Source organism: Tasmannia lanceolata, unplaced genomic scaffold, assembly GCF_043159265.1.
Source record: "Tasmannia lanceolata isolate RefF3 unplaced genomic scaffold, GAP_Taslan_0.1 ptg000020l, whole genome shotgun sequence".
Lineage (NCBI taxonomy): Eukaryota > Viridiplantae > Streptophyta > Magnoliopsida > Canellales > Winteraceae > Tasmannia > Tasmannia lanceolata.
Window position 1 is genome coordinate 9,424,566 of NW_027518697.1, and position 14,096 is coordinate 9,438,661.

At 37.1% G+C, this 14,096-nt stretch overlaps 1 protein-coding gene across 1 annotated transcript; it reads right to left on the minus strand.

Annotated features, from left to right (window-relative positions):
• Window positions 1-6,776: 6,776 nt before the first annotated feature.
• LOC143853996 (receptor protein kinase-like protein ZAR1) lies at window positions 6,777-10,355 on the minus strand. The gene is made up of 2 exons (XM_077363694.1): window positions 8,673-10,355; window positions 6,777-7,922 (listed from the first exon to the last, which is right to left on the minus strand). The coding sequence occupies exons 1-2, from the start codon at window positions 10,138-10,140 to the stop codon at window positions 7,273-7,275; spliced, it is 2,118 nt and encodes a 705-aa protein (XP_077219809.1). The 5' UTR covers window positions 10,141-10,355; the 3' UTR covers window positions 6,777-7,272.
• Between the last annotated feature and the right edge of the window lie 3,741 nt (window positions 10,356-14,096).

Here is a 14,096-nt window from a genome sequence, read left to right on the forward strand (position 1 = left end):
TCCCATCTTCCTGAGAGAACATCAATGTGTCTTCTAGATTACCGAACCCTAAACCCTCTCACTCATCTTCCCTTGTATACATCTTCCACTTGATCTAGTCACCCAAGTTTTTTGCAGGTATCAAGGGAGTGTTGCACCGATCCATACCAATTGTAGTGTCTGATTCTGGCAATCCAAATGCACCCATAGTCCAAACACTCGTTCCACGTTAGGCTATTTAAGCTGTGGGGGAAGTCATCACAAAACATTAGGCTCCTTAAGAAAAAGAAAAAGAAAAAGAAAAATGATATTTTCGCCATCATTTTCACTGCCCTTTGTTTGTATTTTTCTAGAAATTATTGCACTCTGATCTCCATCTGTTTGTTTTTTCCTGAAACTAAAATCCCTTTTCCCGGAAAAGACAAACAAACGAAAATGCTGGGACATATCTCACAAAAAAGAATCACGAGTGTGGATATTCTAAAAGCTTAGTGACATCTCAGCCACATTGGCGTGACAATAGGCCTTTATATGCATGGTTTTAAATTTCGACCGAAATCCAAAATTTTGGATTTACCGAAATCGATAAAAACCAAAACAGTCATTTATTTCGGCCGAAATTTTGGAATTTCGGTCGAAATTTCGGTTTTTCCGAAATTTGACCCAAAAAATCTGTTTTTTTTAAGATTAATTTAATATTTCACCGAAATTTAGTCCGAAATTTAATATTGAATAAAATATTGGTTTCGCGTTTTGTACCAGATTTCGGTTGAAATTTCGAAATTTCAGGGTCCGAAACCGGTACCGAAACCGAAATTTTAAACCTTGTTTATATGTATGGCCGAAATGCTAAAAATACGGTGGCTATCTCTCTTTCACAACGGTCATTTTAAGACCCCACAAGTGTCTCCCCTGAATGTGATAGGAATTGTTGATCTTGATCGGATAATCCTAGCCCCTTGATTCACCAACCTAGTTTAGGGTTCTACCAATTGATAGAATCATTTTATCGTTAACAAGGTCTCAATGGGGAGGAGCTCTCTTGGGGCCCTGCTCACAGCTCTCCATCTTATGCATCAAAAGGTTCAAGTAATCCATATTCTTCTTCCCCACCCCCTCCCTGGAAAGAACATCGGTAAGTTTGCATTATCCAGATCCCCATGGGGCCAATTTGATGTACAATGACGAGCGCCATTCAATTAATCAAGATGGATAGGAAAAGATTTCTATATAATTTGGGTCTCCATAGTATGGTCTCACATGAGGTGTATCATACCATTTGATTTCATTAGACTGCAAATCAGATGATGTGATGCACTACATCTATGTTTGGGTGTTAATTTGGTAAAATTGAATGAATATTTTATAGAGAAATTTTTTTTTTTTTTTTTAATTATTTTATAGAGAAATTATATGAGGTAAGCTTCAAAGAATGGGGCTTTTGGTAAAACTTCACTCAGTAGGGGAGTAGGGGAGATATGATGATGCGCAACCATTACACCAGTAGAAATGATGTTTGTACCACTTTGTCTTTCTAACTGGCCTTTGATGAGGCTCTTCAATTCACTAAATCTTTCTAACTGGCCCTTGATATCTGTATGGGCAGTGTCTTTGTTCTCATAATGACAGTTCTCACTTTCGTCCTCATAGTCGGAAGAGTGATGATAGTCTTTTGGGAATTGTATCAGCTTTTAGTAGTTAGTTAACAGGAAAAGTATAAATAAAGACATGATCTAATTAGAATATGGTAAACCATCAAGTAGAAAAGTATAAATAAGTCATGCTCTAATTAGAATATGGCAAACAATCAAAGTTTCTAAGCAACTTTTACAAAACTACTAAGTTGCCAAGCTTACCAACACACGTTTTTTAAGGGTAGAAAATTAGGGGGTTTTTTTTTTCGAGGAAGAACAAGAAAAAGAAAAGAAAATAGAAAGAACCAAGTAATAGGGCAGAAAAGAGAAAGAGAAAGAATAAAAATAATAATAATAATAGAAAACATATGAAAACCGGGAAGAAAAGAAGAAAATTATATTTAAAAAATGGAAAAACCCTTTTTTGAATGGCAAAGAATTATATTGCAATGGAAAGACCCGGGAGAAAGCCCGATGATCAAGATGGAAAAAGCCTTAAAATCGAGGAGGCAGGAGAACCGGAAAAAGCCTATAGGCTTTTTGAGTTTTTTGAAAACTTTTGAGTATTTTCTAGTTTCGCTCTGAGAAACTCGACTTCGACGGGGTCAAAGTCAATCTCACCCTCATCCATAGTGATTGAAGCGATCGAAGGGCCCCCTTTTTTTATTATTTTATCTATTTTGCCTCTGTTACTAAGCATCAAGGAATTTCTAGGTTATTGGATAATATCAGTTGGTATTAGAGCGTATTCTTTTCTTGGGTTGAAGAAGAAGTTCGGTAGCAACGTTGACTTGGATTCACGATGGCTATAGAGTATCTTCGATCACTTCAAAGGAGAGTTGTCGAATGCCAAGATTGGGAAGTAATATCAAACTTGAAATTATTTTATTATCACTTAAAGTAAGAAATCATAATTTGGGAGTCACCACCAATATATGATGAGTATTCAAATGATAGATATTTAATATTTCCTAAAAGTTTCGATGATGAATCATTGATTTTTTATGATGACAAAGTGATCAATGAACGAAGAACATAGAGAAATTAAATATGACAGCCTGGAGAATGAAGTAATGGGTAAATGAAGAAATATTAGGTTGATTTCTTCATCAGTCAGTATCGATCCACTTTCATTAGATCATACATTGAATTCAAGCTGATTCAAGATAGAGACAGATTATATTTTCGTCTTTGGTATTATGCATTACAATTTGATGCTTGAGAATTTTTTCATGATTAACAATCTTCAACACTTCAAAACTCGATGAAAAGTTTTCTTCAAATTTTATTTTCGTCATATTTTTTGTACCCTACTTTTTAAGCATCAAATCGTGTCTATTTGACTTGATTTTAGTATCATTAGAAAGGTTTTTCGATAACCTATGTAACGAGCCCAAGATCATACGATTTGGATGCGGTTTGAGGAAGTTATGGCTAATTTGCGGGATGGTACAAGTTTATTACGGGATTTTTATTTTAGGATTATTTTAGATATTTTTTAACTTTTATTTAAGTTAGTTTAGATATATAGCAAAGATTAGTTGCTTAGGTCTTAAGTTAGCTTTAGGGTTTCTTTTCTTATAAATAGATATTATAAAAGCATTGTAATGGACTTCTTAGAATTATTGAATGAAAATTGGCATTTAGGCTTTTGAGTTCTTTGAGAACTTTTGAGTATTTTCCAATTTCACTCAAAGAAACTCGACTTCGACAGGATCGAAGTAAATCTCACCCCCTTCGACTGAGATCTAAGTAATCATATTTCCTACAATGGTGATCGAAGGGCCCCATTTTCTTGTTGTTTTATCAATTTTGCATTCGCTGCTGCGTATCGAGGAACCTATAGGTTTTGGGACTACATCATGTGTTTCTCATTCCAGAGTAGTGTTTGTCTATTTTTAGGTTACTCTGCTTATCGTTTGAGTTTAGTCCGCTACTATGTGATTGACTGCGGGACGATAAAAATTAACCTGCAATCATTACCTCATCTAGGGTTGTCACCCAAATCTTTAGTTTGAGTCGTCTTCCAAGATAGTGTTTGTGTCCTTCTAGGATAGCTCGGGTTCTTCCAGTAGTGCATGTATATTTAAAGGGTACATTCTTTATAACGATCGGAGGACATGCACAACATGCTTTCTTCATAGGATGACACACTTAGTTCCATTCCTAAGGTAGTGCCAATCTATTACAAGGGTAGTGTACTGTGTATGTTGTTTTAGGGAAGTGTTTGTATTGTTTATGGATATTGGAAATTGTGCGATACATTGCTAGAAGAAAAGTGGCCTTTTCGCCATAAATTTTGATCCAACTAAATCAGAGTGAAGTTTATGTCAATTTCTCAAGACGAGGCCTCCATCCACGATAGCTATACATTCATCTGACATTATGTGCTCAGATCATCGATCCAACATATTTGGTATGGGTTCTTTGAACTTTTAAGTTTTTAGGGTTTGTTCATGCTATTTTTTTGGTTATTTTCATATTTTTCTTTCCCATTTTTAGGCGTTTTTCCTACTATTTGATGCATTCTTTTTCTTCAAGAGATCCAAGTAAACTGTTCAACACTCTTATCATTTAAAGTGGGCAGTAAAGACAAGTTCAAGTCTAGTTACTTTTGTTTAAGGATTCTCAAATAAAAGTGCTAATGTCACAACTAGTCTATAAAGTGTTAAAGCTTCCATAAGAGCCAAACTCTCTATGGTAGCTATTAATAAATTGCTTTGTTACCTGTCAAAAAATATCACAGTATCTGAGAGGTTCCGATGTGACCGTTATATGGGAGCCTTGGCACCTTGCTAGCAGCTGAGTAGAAAAGCATGAGGGAGTGACATTATAAAAAATGGGAGTGCGAATAGCATTTCCCAAAAGAAGATGTACCAGACTAGCAGTATTAAAAAAAAAGAGTGCAGGTATAAGATAATTGGAGAGAAAGATGTCCCAAGTCTGTGGACAAACAAAAGGACAAAACCAAGCCTGTCCCCAAGGCAGCACCTACAGTTTGGGTGACTTGTAAACAGAAAATATACATTGATATAGAGTTAACAAGAAAAGACAAGTTGCTTCTGCCCTCGAGGTAGACAAATTCTGGGAGAAAATTACTTTGATATGGAATCAAAACGGGCAAATTCACAGAATATGACAAGAATCCAAAGAGATCTTTATCAAGGACACCACAAAAGCTGATTCAGCAAAACTCACATGTAGGAATTGCGTGGTCTTGTGCTTTAATTGAAGTAGGGCCTTTTGAATATGTGTAGAGCTCCTAGATGGCGCGTTTGTGGAGCCAAACCGAAGGAAGAGTAAAAAACAGGAGGGTTGGGTGCATATGGGGTGAGGCTACCCATCCTCAATTAGGAGAGAGGTGGGGACGGCTTAGCTTTGGATCCCAATGCTTGTAGAAATGAATGGACTATTTCTGGGACGGACAAGAGGTGAAGGTCAGAAGAGAAGGTCACCCACCTTCCAGTAAGAAAGTGGAAAAAAAGGTCTTGTCATCTATCTCGACCAGTTTCCCTAGGTGTAAATTTCTACTTTTCCCATTATAGGAGATTTCACTACAACTCTCTAAACAATTACTCTGGTCACAAAGCAAGCAAGCCAATTAGGCCAAAACAGTCTTTTAATTAAGGGGAGGGATCTGGTGGTAAACATCACGGTCGAAATCTAGGTCAAACCCAAGCTGTCATCACCATCTAACCTTGATGGGTTGACAATAGGATATGGGCCTCACTTGATCCGACCGTGTAAAAATGTCGAACCAAGTAACCCATACTTTTGTATTTCAATTGCAATGGGGTGCGGGGTCTTTATAAACTCCATTCGGGGACGTCTTGTCCCCTGTAATTGTCAATTTATGGAATAAAATTCGTTACCTTCTCAAAAAAAAAAAAAAATGTCAAACCAGGTAGAGTCTACTACCCCGCTACCCATCACCATCCAATCTTAGATTTATGGTGATATGATTAACCCGAGGCAGATTTTTAGTATGGGTGTCTCAGAGCAGAACAATTCACTGATTATAAGTAGTATTTCAATTACTTAATTAGCTGATATTTGAAACTGTATAGCAGCAGACAGCATTGGGCTCTGAAAGAAGCTTGAAACTGAAGTGCCTCTTTGGATACATCAGAAACTTATTTGCATAAACTCTTTATCTGCATATGGTTTTGAATTTAAGTATGATTATTTACGAATAATTGTTTTAATGGTGTTCTATTAATGATATAGTTATAGTATAGTTAAAAATGATATGGTCTGACTTCCAAACAGCCCTTAATGCCTCACCTATAGATATAATTAAATTAAAATAATTCTATTCGCAAATAAGGACCAAAGGATAACGGTGTGGAGGGATATCATGTAGTTAAAGTTTCTTATTTTTTTTTTAAACAATTCGAATCAGAACACAGAGCGAGATGTAGTTCTTTTTTAAAGTGATCCATGGTGCAATGAGATGCCTTTGGTAGATTTATTCGACGACCTTGGTGCCATGATGATAAAGAAAGAGCTTAATGTTAAATATTTTTTAATCGCGTCACTGGTAGGGTGAGTTGGAAGGCTGATTTTCACGAGGATTTCTTAGACTGGAGATGGAAGGGTGGTAGGGTAGCATTATAGTAAAATGCAATTATATCAAGCAATGTTGTCAATTAGAAAAGCTAATCAACTTTCCTAATTTGGGGTAGATATGCTCCATTGGGAGCTTTTTTATTTTCTTCAGCCTTAGTATCTAATGTTACAGATTTATCTTGGATTTGAATTGCATTTTGACCATCTCGGTCTCCGGAGCTTTGCCCCCTAGTTATCTTTCTTAATAAATTTATCTGCTGCCATTCAAATAAAAAATTGCAAATAAGGACTAATTTTCGTACCATCCCCGTAAAAAAAGTGTTTGACAGTTAAGATCCTGGATAAAGTGGAGCTACAGCACATGATCACATTGAGATGATAGGAAAATTATAGTGGTCAGCAAGATATAGCAGACAAAGATAGGCTTGTGAACAAGTTAATTTTACACAGTTTGACCCTTGTCGTCTTCCTCATATCCAAAATCACAAGCTCAAAAGAAACCCTCTTAAAAAAATACAGTTGAATTCCAACAAACAAATATACTCCCAAAAATAAAATAAAATAAAAACAACTCCAAGCAATCAAACAAACAAGTAACAGACAAATCAGTTCATTTGACTAGATTGGCAATCAGAATTCCCACAACATAAGCTCAAGAGATATGAATAGAAAAATGGCTTACAGTTCATACCTAATATGTCTACACATTTGCCACAGTCAAGCATGAAAAAAGTTGCACTACCAAATAAGCTAAGCTAAAAAACAACAACCTAATGAGCATGGGGAACCAACCATACATTGCAAAGAAATGAAATAGCACTGCAAGAGAAATCTACCTCTTCTCTCTCAATTGTGTCAATTGTAAGAAAAATTCAAGTATGCTTTCGTACCATATCGTCCCGTGTGATTTCAAATGCAGTTATGGAGGATGCCCTTCTACTGGCTTAAATGGTTGGATTGTTGGCGTTAAGATGAAACTCAAAAATGATTGGCATTAAGGGATTTCTCTGCGAAAATTGACACTTGAGTAGTCGAGAGAGGTAGTCACTTAATCCATCATGTCAAGGTTTAGGATTTGGGTGGGTGTTTTTCAGCCAACAGCAGTTAACCTGTTGAAAGCATCTGAAACATGTCTCATTGAAGGTCGTCTTTCGGCATTGGCCTGAACACAAGCCAAAGCAATTTTAAGCACAGCAACCATTTCCTCTTCCCCCTCTGGTTCCTGAGATAAAGAAGGGTCTAAAACATCTGAAAGCGGCTTTTTTTCCTCGATACAAAACTGAACCCATCTAACCAAATCCATTTCTAAAGTATCCAATAGAACCATTGGTGATCTTCCAGTGATCATTTCTAGTAAAATCACCCCATATGAGTAGACATCCCATTTTTGTGATGGTTTTAAAAGTTTCAGGGCTTCAGGAGCTTGATAACAAGATCCCGGATTCATGGGCAGATCAACTGTGACTTCTGAAGCTTGTTTCTGTAGTTTTTCGGAAGGCATCCGATTGGACTGCAATGCTGGTGATCCTCCTGCTATGTTAGCAAGACGTCCAAGTCCGAAATCAGATATGTATGGCTCCATGTCTAGTCCTACGAGTACATTACTAGGTTTTAGATCCCCATGGATATACTTTTTTGGGCTGAATTCATGCAAATAAGCCAAGCCTTTTGCCATTCCTTTCATGATTTTTAGTCGAACATTCCATGGAAGCGGTGAAAAAGATGACATTCCAGCATTCCCTGAAATCAGACCCACAAGTGCAAAAATTTGAATGATGAGAACAAACTAACTTGGATTGAATATGGTCCTAAGAAAATCACAGTATCTACCCATAAAGCTTTAGTTTCAAATTTCTAGCAGGAGATTCAATAATTGAAATAAAATAAGATCTAGCCTAAGGCCCTATTCTTTTAAGATTATGACAACCGATTGTGAGTGCCAAACTGATTGTTGGACTCAAATTTAGGCCCTGTTCGTTTAAGATTATGAAAACCGATTGTGCGTGCTAAACCGATTAATGGACTCAAATTTAAACATATTTTTTAGTCCAATAATCGGTTTGGCACTCACAATCGGTTGACATTATCTTAAACAAACAGGGGCCTTAATGTAATTTGGAGTCCAATAATCAGTTTAGCACTGGCAAAGGTCGTCATAATCTTAAACGAAAATGGCCTAAGATATTATTACTTTAGGCTCTAAATCAATGAATATGTCTCTAGATTAAAATAAAATAGCTTTCATCTAGACTAAGATATTATGACTCGTGGCTCTAAATCAATAAATACATCTCTATATTAAAAGAAAGTAGCTCTGTTTTGAGGACCTATTGTGAGTACAAAACTGATTATTAAACATAAATTTGAGTCCAATAATCAGTTTTGTGCTCCCAATCGGTTCTCAAAATCGAAAACCAACAGGGCAAAAGCATACATCATGTGATTCCGATCATCGCTTATAACGAACAAATTAGAGGTTGGATACTTTACCATGAATTGCAGCAGCCAAGTTACCATTGGGTATGTAATCATAGATTAGCAGCTTCTCTTCAGGAGACCAATAATACGCTCTAAGAGTAACGATATTCGGATGCCTGACCTTTCCAATTGCCTCCACCTCAGTCTGAAACTCTTTATACCTCTGTAAACCCCCTTCACCCAATCTTCTCACGGCCAAAATGAGCCCATCTTCAAGCACAACTTTATACACAATTCCAATCCCACTCTTACCCAATACAAAAGCAGATGCTTTTAGAAGCTCATCCAAATCAAATTTAACCTGCGTATCCAACGGCACTAGTTCAAACTGTTCAATGTTTTCAGATAAAGTTTCTGACTCATCTTTCCTAAAACACAAACACTCCTTCCTCCCCCTTTGCCCCTTCTCAAAATTCTCCCCCTCATTTTTATCCTTATAAGAAACCCTCCTCAAATAACAATAAGAGACCACCACCCCAATGAGACATATTCCAACAATGTCACTAACCACAATCGCAATCACTGCGCTTCTACTTAAGCTTCTATGCTTATTAGTCCTCTCTGTGTTATTTGTATCCAATGGTGGGGGTGAGTAGCTTTTTGGCATGTAAGGAAATGAGGATGAATCACTTGAATTAGCACAAGGGTTCTTCAATGGAGAACCACATAGCAATGGATTCCCAATAAATGCTGTTGGTCCTCTATTCATTAAAGCCCCATTTTGAGGTATTGGGCCGCTAAAATTGTTGAATGTAAGATCAATATATACCATCTCTGGAAGGTTTCCAAGGCTCGACGGGATTGGACCGGAGAAGAGATTATGTGACAGATCAACTGTTCCTTTAAGGCTTGAAAGGTTACCAAAATTGCTAGGAAGAGAGCCATTCAATCGATTGTATGAAAGATCGAGTTTTTCCAGTGCAATCAAACTAGTACCAAATCCATCAGGCAGGGAATTTGTGAAGTTGTTGTGACTAAGATCAAGGGTTCTTAGTCTATTACATTGAAGTAGAGAAATGGGTATTGAACCAATGAATGAATTTTGTGATAAATCTAAGTTTTGGAGGAAACTGAGTTTCCCAATCTCAGTAGGAACAGACCCATAGAAGGAATTCCCCAAAAGGACTAAACTTAGAAGATACTGAGCATCAAAAAGCCCAAGTGGTAAGCTTCCATAGAGCTTATTGTTCCTTAGGTTGATATGTCTAAGGAAAGAAAGGGAACCAATAGATGAAGGGAGAAAACCCACAAGTCTTTTTTTGGGTATGCTTATAGAAACTACTTGTAAATTACTGCATGTAATTCCATTCCATGAACATGGGTTTTCATCAGAAGAGTTCCAGTTGCTCAGAGATCCTTCTGGGTCATGTTTAATTGATTGTTTGAATGATAGAAGAGCAGAACCTTCTTCATTCAAACAACACACAAAAGCATATGGGTTGTAGAGAAGAAAAAACACCCAAAAAAGAGCTAAAACCATCCCTGAAGTCTAGTGGGGTAAATGGCCGTTGGAGCAAAACTTCAATAAGAAGGAAAAATCACAAAACCCAGAACAAGATGAGATGTTTAAAGAGCGTTAGGCTCACCTTTTTCTAGAAATTTTTCTGTATTATGCATAAAACCCTTTGGAGCAGAGCAAAGACATAGAGTGAGAGTGAGGAAAGGAAAGTTTTTTTTTATGATGAAGGTACACCGAAGATGGACGGATTATGAAGGAGTATTGTTTGGCTGGTGATATTGGCACTACAAGGTTTTAATAATTGCACAAAATAATCTTTGCCTTTTCTACTTCAATGGGCTTTCTGAGAGGTTTTTGGGAACTGTATCACCTCTGACTGACAGCTGTTTAAAATAAAAAAGACAAGATGATTTAGTACAATTATTAAAGCATGGTAGTGCCAATATCAGTAGCCTATTTTTCCCTCAGGACGAATATTTCGACATGGGAGAAAATAAAGCAGATCGAACGATAAAGATGCTGACAGGAAGTGGGCCACACTTTGTAGGCATCTCCAACGTCCATTTAATCATATTCCAGCCTGGGGTGGACCCTAATAACATCCATGACAATGGATTTGGGCTATTGATAATGGCACTACCATGTTTTAATAAATACACAAACTTAGCTTGTCTTTTCTGTTTTAATTTGCTTCCAAGACCATTTTGGGAACTGTAATAACCTCTGACAGTTGTTTAAATAATAAAAGACAAGCTGAGTTATTGCAATTATCAGAACATTGCTGTGCAAATATCATTATATCAATAACCGACAGATTTGGGGACATGCATCTGAGAAATTGACGATAAATTGACACGTGACCAGGAAAAAGTAGCCGTTTGTCAGAATAAAGTGGCCAAAAAGGAGAAGAAACGCGTGGTATTTGTTTTTCTTCATTTTTTACTCTTTTGTTTATTGAACGATAAATTCGCACCTCCTGTAGGATAATTCGCGCCCTTGCGAATTATCCTAAGGGGGTGTAAATTTATCGTATCATTTTTAATCTCTATCTAGTCTTCCAGTCTTTTCACAAGCGAGTGTGGCACGTACTCCAATTGTCCCACCAAATAATAAAATTAAAAAGGACAGTGATATATTGACCCCTTTTTCTTCCCGGGACCAGCCCTGTAGTGTAATTATATTTATAACTAGAAAGTGGTGGCTCATAGAATAAAAAAAGGGCCGAATAGATATCATTTCCCAATTAAAAAGTAAAAAAGTAAAAAGGAGGATGAGAAATCTGCTGTAAAGCCGATGGAATAATAGAGGAGTGTCATTATCGAAACAGAAGATTGCAAATGTAGATGAACAAGTTGAACCCGAGAAATCCATAACTATATCTTGCAAGCATAGGCAGTCTAAAGAATAATGATGACAAGAATAAAGGATAATGTTGCTGTTGCAGGAAACAAATATGAGGATAGAGTAGCTGCGAGCACAGAAACAAGGGCATGGGGCCATTGGGGGGTGATCCTAACCATTCATACGGGGGCCTACCAAAAATCAACTCCATTGGATCACCAATGGGACACCATTGGTGATCCAATGGAGTTGATTTTTGGTAGGCCCCCATCCATGATGGAGCCTATCAAATGAATGGTTAGGATCACCCCCCAATAGCCTCACCCTCATGTTTCTGTGCTCGAGCGCAGCTAAACCTAGCTCCACTCGAGCGCAACAACCCTTTTCTCAACAAATATAGATGTCCTTATTTTGTTGGATATTTTCATAATAAAATATCTTGGAAAATGGTTTTTAAATAATAAAGGCTTTTGTGTTGAAAAAGGGGAATTTTTTGAAAAAGGACAATGAGGAGGTGTGGGAAGAATGGGTTTTTAGTCCCACATTGGAAACTCAAAGAGGTGGAGAGGGGTGAATATACTCCCTTTCTCCTTTCCTACGTGCTTTGTTTGTGAAGTGAGATTTTGCAAAGGGTGGACTGTAGGACATGCATTGTCAGCACACAGTGCGGGCTGAAGGGCACGCTCTCCACGTCGCGAGCGCAGACGCGGCTCTCAGTCGGTCAGCCAGATGTCCTCGGTAGGGAGCGATGAGGCGTGTCGGATCGATATGGTAACGATCAGATCTGAGCGGGTGCAATCTGGATCATCAGATCGCGACCCATCGCGTACCATATGATTGTTTCTGCTTGTGCAAAGAGCCAACAATCATCAATAGGCAAACCTGGCTTTACTGTATCTTGGGCGCGAACTCGCGGGTCCCCGTTGCACAAGCGATGAATTGTAACATGCCTTTAAGCAATCTTCTACATCTCCAACAGATTTTTCACCACCATTTCCCCCCAACAATCTTAAGATGATAATTTGTTGCTTCAGTGGTATCATACTCAATCCGTCAAATGACCCAAAACTTTGTCAAACTTAAATGTTTTGACAAAAAGAACTTCAAACGATGGCAAGAGAATGTACACTTCATTATTACATCGCTTAAAGTGGTTCGAGTTATCACAATCCCAAAGCCGGTGGCAATAATGAAACTATGGCTAGTTTTTCTTTTTCTTCTTCCAATGAATAAAATGAAACTATGGCTAGTTTTTCTTTTTATCCTTCCAATGAATTAAATTTTTGAATCAATTCTAATTTTTTGTTTTTCAATACCACATTTACTTGAATCAAAATTTTATTTTTGGAATTAAATCAAATTCATTTTTCAAATTTTCAACCTTTTTTGTCAAATTGGAAATTGTTTTTTTAATATTTTTGTTTTTCATCATAATTTATGTGAAACAACTAATAATTCATCATAAGAAATCTCATTTTGTTCACTAGAAGCATCATTTTTAATATCCAATGCCATAAGATAAACATTTTTATTGTAAATATTTTTAGCTAAAATTCAAATTTCCTTTACATATTTCCAAGAAGATATTTTTTTTAAAAAAAGTTACGGGACAAAGAGCAACATACGGCAATCATTACCTTAGAGTTTAAAGAAAAATATTTTTTTTCATTTTCATCCCATTTTTTGGGATTTTGAATGCAAGATGATTCCTTTTTTAATGACTTGCCAATGCTCAATATCTAGTGACATAAGATGAGTCTTCATATAGATCATCCAAGAATCATAATCAGATCCATCAAAAGAAGGTGGTCTAGATGTTGAGTGACTTCCTCATATTCCATCTGCGTCTCTTTTTAGATTTTTAGAAAATCCTTTATGAAGAGCATTTAGCTCTGATACCAATTGTTAGCCCAGGCGGCAACCCAAGCGGGCCAGGGGTGAATTGGGTTTTCAAAAACTTTTGTTTTTCTTTAAAAATAGTTAATTAAAGCAAAGAACAAATAAAAAACCAAGCACTTGGAAGAATAAAAATTCGAGTTACAAAAGGATAGAAGAGAAAGTAAGGGAAGTGCACCGATAATTTTTATGGTGGTTCGGCAAAAATCCCCTCCGTGGTTTCCACTAACCCAGACTTCTTCCAGTTGAAGTCCAAACAGTTTACAAGCTTTTATCCCCAAAGCTCTATCCCGAGGTTGAAGTCCAAACAGTTTACAAGCTTTTATCCCCAAAGCTCTATCCCGAGGTTGAAACTGTGCCTTGTAGACTCGTCCAAGCTTTACACCAAGCTCACTTCAAGGGTTGACAAGGTGCCCTCTACGGTAGTACAAAGATGAAAAATGGCATTCTCAAAGACAAATATAACAATAAGCTCGGTACAAATCACTCGCAAGGTTTACAAGTGAAAAACCTATTAAAATCCCTCAAACTATATCCAACTAGAGGCATAAGGGTTAATCTCACTCAAAAATGTGTTCAAGGGGGGCTTAAGAGTGTTGTTCAAGTGATTAAGGGTGTAAAACCCCTTCATATAGGGAGTGGAGGCCAAAACTAGCTGTTATCATGCCCAAACGGCTAGTTCAGTTGACCTTCGGTCGACCTAAGAACTAGTCATTACGGCTATATAAAAATCTGAAAAT